At 41.7% G+C, this 16,913-nt stretch overlaps 1 protein-coding gene across 2 annotated transcripts in view; it reads left to right on the top strand.

The window, feature by feature from the left end:
- The first annotated feature begins 8,324 nt into the window (after positions 1-8,324).
- EGFL6 (EGF like domain multiple 6) overlaps positions 8,325-16,913 on the top strand; it is a 40,514-nt gene continuing 31,925 nt past the window's right edge. For both annotated transcript variants that reach the window (XM_048286301.1, XM_048286311.1), the window contains exons 1-3: positions 8,325-8,473; positions 12,424-12,533; positions 14,721-14,813. In XM_048286301.1, coding sequence (XP_048142258.1) covers positions 8,406-8,473; positions 12,424-12,533; positions 14,721-14,813 — 271 coding nt within the window. In that variant the 5' untranslated portion in view covers positions 8,325-8,405. The remainder of the gene's footprint in view (positions 8,474-12,423; positions 12,534-14,720; positions 14,814-16,913) is intronic.

The raw sequence follows: 16,913 nt of genomic DNA on the forward strand, positions 1-16,913 counted from the left end.
TCCTCTCAAATGCAGAAGTGAGATTAAGTGCCACCTGGAAGACAGAGTGACATGGAACAAAAGTGCTGAGTGGTGAAAGATGTCTGCATCATCCAGGGAAAATAACACCGTTCAACTCCAAAAGCCTGCAAAGATTTCTAGCCCATGGAGCAAGATAGCAGATCAATTTCAAGAGGACAGTTTTGATTATGCAAGAAACACAGCTCAAAAATCTACCTGGATCTCAGACTAGGACCAAAACCAATGATAACAGTTTTAAAGCACCAACGCAAAAAAGAATGAAATGTGCGCACTTGCAAATACGAAACTGTATCCACCAAATGTTTGTGTGAACAGTCATTACTGAAAAATAAACTAAGTTTCATAAAATATTGCATACTTAGTAATTTTTTCATTTGACTTAATTCTGCATTGCTTCTGTTTTTTTGTCGGATCTTCTCTGGATTTTCTTAAAATTTGTATGAGGGCAAGGGTATTCATAACTTCTGTGAGAAAAAGAGGCAAAGGACACTGACCAAATGAATTCAGGGAAGTTGATGGAATTCAGACTGTTCATCTGAAGAGTAAGAATATGTCCTCCAAAACTTTCATCTGCCATTTCAGTATCATATTTGACTGGACTCCAGACTCCTCAATGACTCCTGCATGGCTGCTGGGGAGTGGAGTGAGCATTAAAGTGACAAAAACTCTGTTAGGCTCTTCCTTTCTAAGTACAATTTTAATCAGAAATTGTATGGATTATTTTTGTCTTTTTCTATTTTATAATTCATAGAGGGTGCACAAATGTTTGGTTATTTTATAACCAGTTTTATAAGCATCAGAAGACGTCACAAGAAGGTTTATGAAGTATGTTATGAAACTGTTTTTGTTGTACTGAGAGACATTTTTGCAGGAGTTCCTAGGAGCCCAGGAAACTCAGGAGATATTCTTTATTTTACCTTGCTTTGCCCCCACACCTTTTTTTTCTCCAATATTTCTGAGTCAAATCAGAAGGAGAAAACATGCAAAATATTAATCAATGGTTTCTGTTATGCCCACAATAATTGTGAATTAAAAAACTGAGCACCCATCACAGCAATGCATCACAATCCACCCCCAGAGAGACAGACACCTCTTCTGGCCTAATGTTTGGGACAAACCCAGTAATATCAGCAAAGATCCAGGAACAAATTACAAGAATCTGACTGCAGAAGTGAAAAGTGAATATCCCAAGCATGGTGTCTAGAGGTGTATTAGTGGGTTTGAAGAACAGAGAGTCAGTGGGTGACTTCAAAGCAAAGGGCTAGAAACTAGATATCACAGAAGAAAATGACACAGAAAGAATAAAACATCCTGTTCTGCAGGAGGTTATAGACATATAAAATTATCAGAAACACAGAAGATACACAATCTCATTCCAAGTAGGATACACCTTTGGAGATGCTAGTTTCTGCTTAAGAACAGATGATCACTACAAAAAAAGCCATACTTAGATTATTTTGATCAACAAGAGAAGCAACCAAAGAAATCATTTCTCATTCAGTAGAAGGCACTGTTTTGTGACAAAAAGTGAAAACAGACTAAAATGTTCATCTAAGAGGATATCTAGATGTGAAAAACACTTTCTACACATGCATGAGGCAAGGTGGTTCTTTTAGGAGCAGAGATCAGGAGGGGAGTATTTTCAGAGAAGTGATATATCCCCATTTTTAAGCATTGAAGATTGTGTAGGGAAGAGAAAAGAGCTTATGAAAAGGTCTAATAAAAATAAGTGTAGACAGTGAGATAAAAAACTTGAGGTTTTGAAGGCGTCCCTTTGGAAAGATTTTTCTCCAAAAAGCCAGTATTTATTTATTGTAATACCAGTAGTGTCCATAATGCAGATACAGATGGTGTTTCTACACCTGCATTTTACTTCAAATTAGAATTGCACTGTGAAAGTAAATCTTGTGACTGACTGTTCAGCGTGCTTAGGTTCATGCACACCATGTGAATTGGACTTAGGGGATTTTAGCTGAAACCTTAAGAGGCACTTTAAAAGCAGACTGGCACAACTGAACCAGTAATGAATATCCATGCCAGAGAACCAAATGACAGCAAAGAAAACCTTGACTAGACATTTCCATGCATATTTTCATCTATGTTGCCCTCGGATTTTTCATTAGTTCCATGTTGTCTTCCTTTCATTTAATAACCTTTGTCTTAGCTGCCAAAATAAACTTCATCAGCTTTTGCTGCCTTCTTCACGTTCTCCTGAACGAAGTCAGCAAACAGGCACATATATCCTTCAGCTCAGCTCCTTCTGCCAAATAAATTTATAACCTTGCTTGGAACCCAGGCTGTGGAATATAAACCCAACGTGTGAAACCTCTTACTTACATGTTTAGAAAAGTGATCTCAAGCCCAATGGTGTAATTTTAACAGGCTCATGTTCATGTTGTGTTAGGCCACCCACTATCTTGAGTGCGTGATTTTTAATTATTTAAATATTATACAATACAAAGCATTTCCTAAACACTGAGCTTTAATGCTTGCAACTACTTTTGGCCAGAAATAAGGATTCCCTCATAGAAACCATAATTTTGTCAGCTATACACTGAACCCTTCTTAGGGATATCTGGGATCTGTGGTGAGGCTGTCAATGGATTCCTACTCTCTGCTGCACAAAGGACAGCAAGCATTGCCCCATGGACCACAGGGTTGAGTTTAACCATGCTAGCAATCTGAAAAATGTTATCAAATATCAAAGGAATGTAAACAGACCACTTTTGAGAGTATTTTATAATGCCAGCTAGAAAATAGGTTGAGGTTAAAACTAATTTTTCCTAGTAGCAAAGGTTTGTTAATCCTGGTGCTCTGCCTTTAGCAATCTAGTCTGCCAGCTTTTCCTCACATGTATAGTCTCAGTGAAGCAATATTACTAGGTCTCATAAATCTCTGGATATTTGATAGTTTTCCTAAAGCCTCAGATCATAGTTAAATAACTGTAAGAATTTCAACTTCAAACCTAATTTTGTTTGTCAAGGTATCCTGAAGCAATACTCAGCAAACCAAAACAAAAAATAAACTCAATTGATTTTATAATCATGATTTTATTCAGGATTTCCAATTCAGAAATCCCATTCATGGCTTTTTAGTGTTTCAAAATAGTCATCAAACTTGATAAAATGGTTCATGAGAAAAAAATGAATGGTTTGCTTTTATTTCTCTGTTGATTCTACTCCATGAGAAACCTATAAAATAACTTTATCTGTACTACTTGGCAATATAAATGGAACTTCAGTTAACTAAAAAAAAATGACATAGCCAGGATTGCTATTACAGCAATATTTCAGTCCTTAATGCTCTGAGTTATTTTTTACTCTATCTATGCTTAATGTAAATGTTTTAGCTGAAGTATGTAAATTTCAACTTCATCAGTTCCTTGTGATTCCTAATTAGAGATTGAATAATTTATATTTACAGCATAAGAAAAGTTAGAATCTTACACCAACTCCAAATATGAAGACACAGAGAGAACCTGAACTCATGATAACAGAAGTGCAATCTGAGAATTCAGGACGAAATATGTTTGTGATGTGAAACCACAAAGATCCTCCTGTTGGTTCCATAAAGTCACACCTAGTCTGTGCTTCTCCACTGGGCTAAGGTTTCTGCTTTATTACTGAGCATGCCAGCACTGAGATGCTCGAGGGGAATAAATGAGGATAGAACCTGGGATCCAAGTAAAACAGAAACCTACTGCCATTCTCCCCATACAGTAATCTCTAAAGGCAGCAGCAAATTAGCAAAAGTTGAAAAGTAGCAACTGTGGACCCATGATAACTGCAAGATAGGTCCAGACCCTACCTGGTTTCATCCCTACTTTTTTTCATTCTTTTGCCACCTGGTGAACTGTTACATTTTGATAATTCAAATAAAAAGGACAAACTGTTAAAGCTTAAAGCTGCAAAGCACTGAACTACAGGACAGTCAATTGGTATTTAACATTTATTAATATGACAAAATAAAGGTATCGATTACATGAACTTCACATTTTTTAAACATAGTTAAAGGCTGATCAATCTATAAAATCACTGTGTTTTTTCTGTCAGAAGAAAACCCCAAAAACTACTAAGAGGCACCATGTTATTGGGCTACCATATGGAAAGTGTTATATAGAGGATCACCAGTGACTGAATTATTTTTGTTATAGGCTAATGTAGTCAAGCAATGAAAGATTTGTGTGTTAGCAAGTAGAGAAATAATATGAGGGAAAAAAATGTCTAAATCTTTTTGGCAGGAGACCTGAAACTAAAGAAAATCACATCAAAAGCCAGGAAGCTTACTTATAAAATTCCTCCCTGAAAACCACACTGCGATCTCCTATTACATTCATTCATAAAGCTGCTGGAAATGGCAGTCCCTGATGCACACATGGATTGTGTAGGTATTAATTAAGATAGGCCAGGTGGGAAAAAAGGGCTCATATGGGGGGCATTATGTATTAGATACTTGGTGTTGGGTTCTTCACATGGGACTTGCAGAACTTTTCAGAGTTCAAGGCTTAATTTGAAAATGTATTTTTGTCCCCTTGCTTTCCATGGGAAGGGACACTCAAAGTGTGGAAAAGACAGGGGAAAATCTAGTTCTCTCTTCCATAGCCTCGTAAACCATCTTCCATCCCACCTTTCCATCCTTTTATCAGAGCTACTGCCTCAGAGGTAAAAAGCATATTAAATCATGGTACAGCCAGGGTTGTGTCAGGGCCTGTACTTCGTGTATCTTCAGCATGCTCTGGAGACTGAATCTCCTCCTCTGCCTGGAGGCTCCAGGGTTCATGAGTCTATGGAGCTGTTCCACAGTAACTTTCAGAGAGAAAGTAGCAAGTGGGACAAGTAGGAAAAACCTAAGCAAATACAAATCTGGTGGATTTCTCAGCACTTTCCAAAATACACCATGAGGAGACTGAAGTGCATGAAGAGACTTATTGCCTGGCTGTATTGAGCTGAAGAAATAACTTTTCTACCCAGAACCTGGAGTCAGAGATTCCATAGAATGAAGCAGTTACATGAGAGAGACAAGTCTTTTCATGATTACCATAGCTACATTATAGCATACCTGGTTTTTAAAACCTGGTGAAAAAACCAGCAGGAATATTGACAGCCATAAAAGGCTCTCAAAAATAATTTCACTTTTTAAAAATTATTAACTTCAATTTCATTTTGTTTTCCTTTTTTGTGTTTTCTTTCTGTTTACTGTCACTACCATTCATCTGGAGCCATGGAACACACACAGTGTGAAACCAAAATGGCAACATCATCAAAAAAATTGGTTCTTTGTCCACTAAGAACCGGACCAGTTTCTGGCAAGACGGGTCAGTCAGAGCTTTTGCAAACCTCTGCCAAAGCAACTGAGTTCCAACTACAAGCAGGAAACAGATACTAACTTTCTATTAGCATTTAATTAAAGGTAAGCATGTGTGTTCCACTTGTGCCTTTACAAATCATGTAATTGCTGCTTTCAAAAAGTACACTTGAAATATGGACCCTAGGGAATCTTAGGTTCTTGAATCCAAGAGATATTTTTCATAGAGATTCTGAACATGCTCTCTCTATACCAGCTCAGTCCCAGTTTAGCAGTGGTTGCCACTGATAATGATGATGACAGCTAATGATGATGAGGTATAAAAGAACTGTGGCTGTGTCTTAGCTAATCTGATCTATACATTGTGGCTTAAACCTACTTAACCATACTTGTAGCAACTGTGTGATTACCTAAAGGACAGCTGATTCTGAAATTCATATCATATTCTTGCCAGTATTACTTTAAGACTATTTCTGGTAAAGACAAAATGGCATATCTGTATACTAAAATTGCTTTAAGACAACTTCTTCATCCTAAAGGCAAAATATCTATCACTTAGCTTAACATTTGTACTGTAAATAATTGCAATCTTTATGAACTGCAAACCAAATGATGGTAAGTCTTTCCATTACGTTGTTATTGACCGGGCAATTTTACAGACAGCATCCTGTACATATCACAGAATAACAGGTTGGACAGCACCTCAAGAAATATTTGGTCCAACCTTTCCTGGCAAAAGCACAGTCTAGACAAGATGGCACAGCACTCTGTCCAGCCAAATCTTTAAAGTGTCCAACACTGGGGAATCCACTGCTTCTGTGGAGAGATTATTCCAATGACTGACTATTCTCAGGAAAATTTTCCTCTTGTGTTCAATCGGAGTAACTTGTATCCATTACCGCTCATCGTTTCCATGTGACTCCATGTAGAAAGGAAGCCTGCATCATCCTTGTAGACAGTCTTTAAGTACTGAAACATGGTGATAAGGTCTCCCCCAAGCCCTTCTTTTCTCAAGACTGAACAAACTCAGTTGTCTCAGCCTTTCCTCACACAGCAGCTTCCCATTCCTTTGACCATCTCTGTGGCCCTTCTCTGGACCCTCTTCAGCATGTCCGTGTCTTTTCTGTATAGCAGGGACTAAAACTGAACACAGTATTCCAGGCATGGCCTGACAAGTGCTAAATAGAGAGGGACAATTACTTCTTCATCTTTGCTTGGTGGTGATTCTCTTGTTGATACAACCCAGCATATCAGGCAAAGGAGGAAATGAGGGGGGATGAGCAGGACTCCCCCCACACCAATTCTGAGCTGTTATGTCCATTCACCCCAAGTGGGAAATGGTGTCTTCAGTGGGCAAAGCACTCTTATCATGGGGCCTCACTTTGGTCCAGAGATGACAAACTGGAATAAAAAACATAGCTAAGACCCAAAATTAGGGGCAGCATTTCATGAAACAATAACAAGAACTGTGTTCAGTCTAGCAATAGGACTAATAATTGTCATCCCACTAATTTCCCATTTTGCATTCTAGATATTAAGAAAATACATGAACAACAGCAGCCATGAGGTGTGCTTTGGGATAAGGATTGTATGAAGTACAGAAAGATTTTCCTAAAAGCTGAGGGACGTTCCTGTAAGACATGTTATATATGACCCTAGAAGCCACAGGCCACTCTTATATCACCTTGGTATGAAAGAGCTCCTGTGAGAGCTCAGAGCAAGATTGGGAGGATAGTCCAGAAACTGCCCATTAGCTTTCACTTGGGAGATAGCCATGACTACAACCTCAATAAACATTTCCCTAATAAATCACAGGGAATGAGGGAGACCCAGGGCCAGTCCCATTCCAGCAGGAAATGTGAAATACTACTTAGGGACCACCAGGGCTGACAGACCTATCCACAAGTCACTCTGTAAAAAGTAACGATTTTGAGGGAATAATTATGGCTCATAACAGACTACATGCATCACAATTCAGAAATTATTTGTCCTCTGACCAAAAACATTTGTCTTGAACACTGATCAATATTTTAGTGGCAAGCTCAGCATCAAATGAAAATTCATATCTGTTTGTTGGAATAAATGTGCATAATAAAAACTGTGAGTCATTGAGTACAGTTTTAAGTAATTAGAATGCTTTCTACACGATGCTGATTTAACTAAAATCAAAAGCCTACTCCTCCCCTACAGGAAGACAAGTCTAATGAAGGGAGCTGGAGACTCTCAAGGTACTGCTGCATTTCAGAAAGACAGCAGCACAGCTGCAAACCAAAAATGGCTTTTGTGTCCAGCATCCAGAAGAAAAAAAGTCTTTACCATCCTGTGCAACACATAATCAGTACAAGTTTGCACAAGTTTGTTTCTTTTAAATAGATTGAATTTTAATCAAATGTAATTTGAATCCTGGGGCTAAATTTGCCATCTTTTGGTACTTGTTACTTTGCACTGCTCCTCTCTACAAGGTGACTTAAACGTACTTTGGAGGAACATCTGTACTTTCAGAAGTCTGAAGAAATCAGCAGTAGATGACAACAACCTGGCACAGGGTAAAGAAGGTTTTTCCTACCAAGTATTTTCCTTAGCAGCTTGGAAAAAGTTTGTTCAGGGATGGTCCTGCAAGGCAAAGTCTCGAAAGCATTCGGCGCAAATGCTGCTTCCCGGTGATGGAAACCCATCGCCGCGCTGCCCCGGGCGACGGCGGGTGCCTCCGGAGGCAGAGCCCGCGGCTGTGGCACGGGGTACACCTCCACCAGCGGCCGGTCTCGGCTCGGGGCCGGGCTTCGTACCGCCCGCCGGAGTGACACGGCTTTCCCCGGGGGAGCATCACCGTGGCTCCATGCCCGGCTCCGGGGCAGCCCGCCCTGCTCCGCCCGGGACCACCCGCCCCTCTCCGCCCCGGCTCAAGGCGCGGGGGAGCGCTGCCGGAGGCGGGTCCGCCCCGCCCCGCCCGGTTATACGGCCCCGTCCCGCAGCCCGCCCGCGCTCCGGCGCTGCGGCCGCCCCGCCGAGGGACAGCCCGAGGGACAGCCCGAGGGACAGCCAGACAGCGCCGGGGCCGCCTGCCCGCCCGCGGCCGGGCGATGGTGCCGGCGCCCGGGAGCACCCTGCTCGCCGCGCTGCTCGCCGCCGGGCTGGCCGCCGCGGGCAGGTGAGCGGGGACGCGGGCGGGGGGGCGGGAAGGACCCGGCACCGCCGCCCCGCTCCCGGCGGCTCCGGCCTCCCGGGGCTGGGGGCCGCTGTCCGCCCGGCGGCCCCGCGGGTGTCGGGCGCTCCCCGCCGTGCGCGGGGTGGCCGCGGTCCCTCCCGCGCCCGGGTCCGCGGGGCTCGCCCTGCCGGGGGCCGGTCCCCCGGGCCGTGGTGCTGAACGGCGCCCGCCCGGTTCGGGGGCTCCAGCGGGCGTGAGCCGCTTCCCCGCGGTACTCGCACCAGAGCTGGGGACTCGTGCTCTGGGAAAGGCGGCAGCTTCAGTGACGGTCCAAACTGGGGGAACAGCTGCACCATCTGTGGAAAGGTGTGGGCGCCTCCAGTTCTTGGTCTGCCAGCACAAACGGGCCCTTCACAAGCAGCCGGTCATCACAGGTGTTGGGTTCTAGGGAGACAGGTATACTCTGGAAACAGAATGAGATTTTGAGAGGATCAGTAAAACCACTTACTCCAGACCAAGGCATTCCAGTGTTCCCTCTCCCAGTTCTCCAGAAGCAGAAGTGCTGCGGCAAGGAAATGGCTCATAAAAGGAGAATTCGCAGCAACTGCATATGAAGCCTTCAAGATGTTGTGTGGTTTATTTCTTTAGTATCAGATTTGTGAATGGAAACGTTTGTCATCAACAAGTTGCAGTGTGCTGTTCCAGCACGTGTGAGGCTATTTGAGTGGTCAGCTCCTCAGGAACTGGAAGTTCATGAACTCCAGACCTGCTCTTATATCTTAGAGAAAACACATTTGTTATGTCTATACCATCTCACACCATTGTTGGGGGTGGGGAAAAAGGACTCTTTTCTGGGAAGAAGGGGTTCCTTCCAGTCAACAAAACGTGGTGGAGGGAGCCTGTCCGGTCTATTACTGGGGTATTTTCGTATGAAATGTTTCTTTTCTTCTACCTTCTGTCAGCATTGTTGCTGTTACTGTTCATTTCCTTATCTCTTTGCTGTTTTCAGTAAATTGTTCTTACCTCAATCTGCAATCTTTGCCTATTGTGCCCCCAGTTCTCAACTCCATCCTGCTGCAAGGGGAAGGGTGAGGGGAAACTGGGGGACCAAGAGAGGGTGGCAAGTGGTTGGTGGAGAGTCTTGGTGGGGGGACTAAACTGAGGAATACCATTCCTAAACCACAACAGCAATACATGTTACAGCAGCAGTGAAACTTAGTCCCACTTAGTTTAAAATGGTGCTAATGGCTCACAGCAATCCTGTGACAGCTAATGCAGCCAGCTTTCTTTCAGACACCTCAAACTCAGGCGGCCCTGGGTTGTTGTGGTTACTATTCATCTTCACTGTGCTTTGCTAAATGTCACATAGTGCTGTCAGCAATACCACAGCCACATAAAACCAATTACTTCCCTCCCACCTGGGCACCCTGGACTGCTAAGTAGCTACTTGGTGCTGCCTCTCAAAGGACAGAGTTCTTCAGTCACCACTCTTCCACTGACCTGCGCTGTGATCCGACCTGCAGAGTGTGCCTTCTCTTGCCTTTCTTCTTCGGTCACATATTTTGGCTGCAGGTTCTTCAAGGCCAGGAATTTTTTGCACACTGAGCAGACAGTGACAAGTCCAGCCATCTCACTCAGGTACTTTAGGTAGTCCCTCTGAAATCCTACAGGAATATAAGACAAGGAGGCATCAGAAGTGCCCTGTGCCTCCAGTCTACATTAGTTCTTCCCCAATATCCAGGAGGGTTCATGTAACATTCTCCCAGAAAGGGTCTCCCTACCTGAAAGAATCTCCTCTTTCTAAATTTCTTTCTTCTTCAAAAAATGCTGAACTCCTGATAGAAATAGCTAAGCTGATCAGTGTTGTTTCTTCATGTGTGAGAGGGACTAACCTGGCAAAACTGGTTTTCCTCCCAGATTTTGGGATCTAGTTGATCTTTCCCTCTGCCAAAGGTAAGTTTTATCTTGATGCTTGCTGTGGAAGTCAGAACAAGTGAAAGACCATGTCTAGGGCAATATCTATAGAGTTCAGTTATGTTAATTTAATTTGCAGCTTTATGGAACATTTCCCAGTTTTAAGGCAAGGTTATACTGAAATCTTGAGAGATATTGTATACTTTATAAAGACATTGTTTTCTTGATTTTAAGGTGAATTATTAAATAAAACATAACTGAGTAAGTTTTTCCTGTGAAAATGAGCACCTTTTGGAAAGGAATGAGATCTTTTTTTCTCCAGGCTTTAGGCATTTTAACCTCCCAGGGGAGTCATGGCACTATCCAGATGCATCCAAGGGGATTTTCTGGGATGTAAGCAGAATGTACATTTACTACCCAGGTGAATTCAAGGCCACTTTCTTGTCTGCAAGCAGAACATATGTTCTTTAACTTGTATACTTGGAAGTGATGCAAGCCAGTGGCATTTGGATAACAAAATGGAAAAAGGTTCTTTTATTGTCTGTAGATGCAGAGGTAGGATGCTGATTTGTCACAGACATGCACAGAGGAGTTATAGCTGTTCAGTACACCTTTTCACCTGTCTGAAGATGTACATGTATGAGTACATGTACTGCTGTAAACTGCATCATTGGGTTGATGGCAAAGGTTGGGTGGCTTCAGAACAATTTATTCCAACAGTGAAGCTTTTTCACTTGCCAGGTGACATGAAGACCATCTCTTTGTTTAGAGCATCTCAGATACATAAGCTTATGCATTTCCTCTGAACTCCCTTCTCTTTCCGATGATACAACGGAGTAACATCTTGTATCTTTGAAGTGTATGCGTATATGTGTTCTACTAGTTTGCCTCAGTGATGTTTGAAGGAACTGTTTTGATGTGAGTGCAACTGTTACAGATAAGCACAGGAGGATACATTCAAAGCACTTCTGTAATGTGATAAAGTAATACCTTTTTTGTGCCTCAGACTAAAAAATGCGAAAGTTCATGCCAGATTACTTTTTTCCACCATTTTTTTCCATCATGAGATTTTTGTTGCAGTGTGTTGCCCCCTTCAGCACCCCAAATCACTTACTATAAAGCTCTCACCAAAAAGGTATTTTCAGGGTCAAAAACAACACTTTGGACTCTTTGAAGAAAATGCATTTTAAATTATGGCTTGGATAAAGCAATGGGGACAGAGGATTTTGGATAAAGGAAAGAATTTCATAAAGGGGACAGGCTGTGGTAATGGACAACTTAAGTAACAGCAAGCAGAGGCAGAATAAAACTAAAGCCACAGCACTCACAGAAGCACAGAGGAGATCTAGAAGATTTACACAGTGGTGGATTTCCATCTGATTTATAATTTTGGCAATTAACATAGCAGGTTTTCCAACTCTTGTAGCTGTTGATCTGCACAATGACTTTGAACTCCCTGGACTTATTGGCAGGTGAAATGGACATTAATTTGTATGGTCAGGGAGTCTCAGGCAACCAGAATGCTTGGGACTATGTGAACTTATGCAATCACTTTGCATGTATGAGCATGCTATGAGCCTGCAAGTCACTAGCTTTTATGGGGATGACTGATGTTCACAACATGGTTTTCTGTAGAATCAGTCTTTCATCATCTGAGGCAATAGTGCTGTCAGTTATGGCATCATATATTCCATCCAATTGTTCATGTGACACAAACTGAGGCAGCCCCATTGACTTCACTGATATTAAAATGACTCATTCTAGCAAGTGAGCTGGCTGTATTTTTTCCTGTGCCATGTTTCTCATTAGAAATGGTTTACCTTGCATAGTTAATTTATTGCAGGTGAAACATTTCCATCATCCCTGTTTCTCTGATCAAATGCAAGTTTGCATTCCTGTCTAGGAGCACTGCCCTAGGTTTGGTGAAATGAGAATGCCTGACAGTGGATAAAACATAAGGGAAATGTACAACAGGGTGTACAGAGGAATGGACTAGTGCATTTTCCTGATGGAGCTAGTGTTTTTCCTTCCTTACGCAGCTCAAGAGCTCATGGGCAGCTGGGGGCTGTAAGCCAGCCTGGGGTGTGTCGCTACGGTTCCAGGTTGGACTGCTGTCCTGGCTGGAGAAAGAACAAGGGCCACTGTGAAGGTAACATTAACTTTCTGCTTGTTTCCTCTCTGTGGCTGCATACCTGGTACTAATAAAGGAAGGTTTCTTACATGTCTGCCAGAAGGTACAGAAAGAAAAGTTCTGAGGAGTGAAATCTTCTAACTCTATGAGAGAGTGAATAAAACATGCTTGAGAGACCATCTCCTCTAAAAAAAGAGCAGATCTTTGGGTAAATAACACCAATCCATAACTTGCATGTTCAGAAATTCTTAGATCCAGAAGGCACCATCTGTTCTAACCTCCTGCACAGCCCTGGTCAGGGGTTATACTGTTACAGCTGTTGAGTACATACCACAAATGCAGTGTTTTCTGATGCCATATAAGGACCCCTAAAATGATTTCATATCAGTTGGTATCCTTTATCTTCAGAGTATGCAGCCTCTGAGAACCAGAAGGTTTTAACTTTCTAAAAATATAAATAAAACTCAAGCAATAAGTGCCCCTGACTTGAGCTTGAGTAGCCAGCTAGAGTTCTGGTCTGTGGATCGTTTGTTTAATGAAGAGACAATGACTCTTAAGACACTTCTAATTTGTAAAAGGTCTACATATCCTAAGGAGAATGCAGTGTGGAATCTCTCTGTCCAATTTTACTTGGGCAAAACACAATAAAATCATAAAATACATGTTTTAGAAATCTTTTTCAGATGTTGCACCTGTTGTCCCAGAGAGTTTGGCCCTTTATATCTAGTGAATTTGTCTAGAGGCTTAAGATTATTAATTGCTGAATACCCGTATACTAAAAGGGAAAGATGCTAAAATGTCTCTGCTCTGTATACATTATATGCCATTTTAGAAAAGGAAAAAGGGTTTATTGTAGTATTTCTTGCATTGCTTAATCACACTTTAGTTTTGATGCAAATTAATACCTGGAGGGACAACTGGCAAATGTAACTTTGATCAGCCAGTGAAGTAGGTTGTCTTTTTTTAAAGCGATAGGTTTTCATAAAATTTGAAGACTCTTCTTTGGAAAATCACTTTAAACCACCTATAATGTAATTCTGCATTGTAAATCCAGATGTGGTGTTTTTCTCTGCTTCAGTGCTATAACACTGCAAGCTGGTCTTTGGCTGTCTTGCATCTCCTCAGTTATAGCAGAGGAATGTGTCCATCCTATGGGAGAACATCCCAAGCAGGAATCCTTGGGATCCCAGGGGAACAAGCTGGTCTTGCAGTGTGCCACGCTGTATTCAGGGATGGAAGAAGTGTTGAAAAATGCCTCAATCTACAGAGTTAGTACCTTTGGTACATCTGAATGCATCTGTTAATAGAGGGAAGATACTTGAAGTCAGAAAAATGAATGTTAACATTAATTTTACTATATGCTAACTAAATTTTCCTATAGTTTGCAGATCAGCTTAACTAATAAGGAATTGAGATTCACATCCTGGTGCACACTCTTTCACTGTTTCTCCAGAGCTAGTCCTGATTTAAATGCATGTTTGGTTTGCTGTTCCAGAATAACCACCATGCTGAAAATCATAATGATTTCAGGAGCCTTGAGGCTTATAAAACTCAGCATTTAATTTCTGATTGATGATCCAGAGGGTTTAGAGTTGCTTTTTAATGCATCCAGGTTAAATGTAGCCCTCTCAAATTATTGTAAACCTGATGCAATTATACTTACTGGGATGTGTGGTAAGGACAGTTGTCTGATGACAGATGTGCTCTGGATGTTCCACCATGGGATAGACACGTTCCTCAGCTGTAACTGAGGAGATCCAAGACCGTAAAACTGCTGTAGGATTATGTGTCTCCTTTGGCTCTAGGAGAGTGCTGTTACCTCTTTTCTGCTCCAGATGCCAAGCATAGCAATTCAAGCTGTTGGCCAGCTGCTTCCCACATAGGCTTCTTAAAAAAAGGAAAAAGGCAAGAGTATGAAACTAAATGTGAGTTGTAAGCATTGCAGAAAAAAAAATATGAGGGAGAGACCTTTTGTCTTTATAAACCTGGAAAAAACCAAGTTCTTGTAATTTTTGTTAGTGCCACTATTCTTAAGCCCTAATAAGGTGCTAATCAGTAGTTACCGTGCTCAGACCAGAGGGAGAGGTATGGAGGATGCTGAACTTGTTCAAAAGTTTTTAGGCAACTAAGCAGGGCAAAAGTTCTCCAATAGAATATTTTTAACTTCTTATTTTTCTCTCTTCTTTCTCTGCCTGACTCCACCAGCTACCTGTGGACATGGCTGCAAGTATGGCGAGTGCATGGGACCAAACAAATGCAAATGTTTCCCTGGGTTCACAGGGAAAACCTGTAATCAAGGTTTGTGCATATGCTTCAGAAAGGAGACTGCTGGTTTTCCATTTCCTTATCTTGTACTATGGATTGTGTCATCTTCCAAAATAGTAAACCAGGATATTTTCTTGTTTACCTAGAAGAACTTAAGAATTTTAGGCTTTTGCATCTCAGGCATCCCAGGCAAGCACTAAGCCTCCTTCAGCAAACAGAAGTTTGAACCTATATTGTGTATCTCTTATGGGCTGATGACAAGTGCAAACTGGCATGTTTATAGTCAGACACAGAAAAACTATATAGGAAAGTACCAGAAGAGATGGGAGTCAGTTCCACAACTCATGTTATTTTCTTAACTAGCAACCCATGTTTATTTTTAAACTAATCTTCTAATCAGAAAAACATGCAATTGTATGCTAGACATGTAGTTTATCAAGCTGCCCGGGTGGTTTGTCTATGCTGATGGTATTTCTGAGAACCACCATTGGGAGTCCTTAAAATTGCATTTTAAGAAACTTTAAATGCACCATTTTCCCTCCATAAACTTGGAATTCAACATGGAAATATTTCAGTTAATACATTGGTAAGAACTCAGCTTTTTTTCTCCTGTTCCAAAATATGAGACCCCTGTTTTGGATCAGATGAAGGGAGGAGGTCACTGCATGGAGAGGCCATCCTACTGCAGTGCAGATGAGTGAACTGTAGGTGCTATGATGGAAGCATGACATAAAGGCCACACAAATGACTAGGTCTGTCCTTGCTAGCTTCCTAAGATCCTGCAGACTTTGCTTGAAACTATTGCATTGACATGCTAAACACATTTTTTTATAGTCAAAACAGCCCATCTATTACACAGTATCCTTCAAACAATATACCCTAAAGATGTACTATTAAGTATTTTGGAAAAATCCATCTTTTGCACTTTTGATGTTTCTCACAGGGAAAGAAGTTTATTCCTCAGAACCACTAGAGAGGAAAGGGAAACAGCAGCTGTGTTTAAATGTAACAGATACGTAGATACCACTTACAACTTCAGCCCCTAAACCCAGAAGTTTAACCTCAAAAATTATTTGGCAGCCTAAATGTTACTAAAACGCAACAAAGAAGCCCCCAGCTTTTAGGTGTTTTCTGTGCAGTAACTCCACGTGCATTTGACATGCTCTCCATAGGCAGTCACATCAGTTCTGTGCACTTCAGTAGGTTCAGAGACGGAGGCTTGGAGGAAGCACTGCACAAACCTACACATGCAAATTCCCTATTATCTCCTGGGCTTTTCTTCTGAAGCATGGCCAGGATTTTTTCAGTGAAGTGGTGGCTGGCACAGGCCAGAAGTGTCCAAGAGCTGTTTGTTCCATCAGCCAGGAGTGCTAATAACCACTTTTAATTTACTGGCAGATGTAGCCTTGGTCTGTCCTTACAGCAAAATGTCCTGCTGAGCAAGCTCAACACGAGCTAACTAAAATAACAGAGATAAGGGGACTGTATTAGTCTGCCACCAAGTCTGAGCTAAATTAGTCTTATCTCCATAGGTTCTTTTTTGGAGCTGTGTATGCTATCTGTGCATTGTGAGAGATAGGTGCAGATAAGCACTTTTGAAAATGTATTGTCTAAGTGGAATAACTTTTGTTCTCCAGTTTGCTCTCTAGTTTTTTTGTTAAGAGAGTCTTAGTTATTTAATGGAGTCACACTAGCACAAAAATCCAGTGTGATTTGCAAGCAGATAGGTTGTCCTTTTTCAAACATACCCTATGTTTAAACAATAGAATGCAGCCCTCTCTCTTCCCTGGACTGAGCTGTAACAAACACTTGTGCACCTCCACAAAGTTTATGCTTTGAATGGCCTGGAGGTTTTTTTCCTGTGGTCTGCAGGGTGTGACACAAGAACAGATGCTTTTCCCATTAGAAGTGGAGCTGCTCAGTGCTTGCCTGGAGAGCTGCATCTTTACTGAAATTATGTTATCGGTCATATGTGCTGTTAAACACATATTGAATAGGCTGCGTGTACTGGTGCATTCTGTAAATGAGTTCTGTCTGCTTACAAATCACTACAAGAAGTAGAGATGTCAGTTCATGGAAGCCAAAAACACAGCTGTTGTCCCCTTGTCATAGGCCAAATATCATGGTCAGCAC

This window comes from Corvus hawaiiensis, chromosome 2, assembly GCF_020740725.1.
Source record: "Corvus hawaiiensis isolate bCorHaw1 chromosome 2, bCorHaw1.pri.cur, whole genome shotgun sequence".
Lineage (NCBI taxonomy): Eukaryota > Metazoa > Chordata > Aves > Passeriformes > Corvidae > Corvus > Corvus hawaiiensis.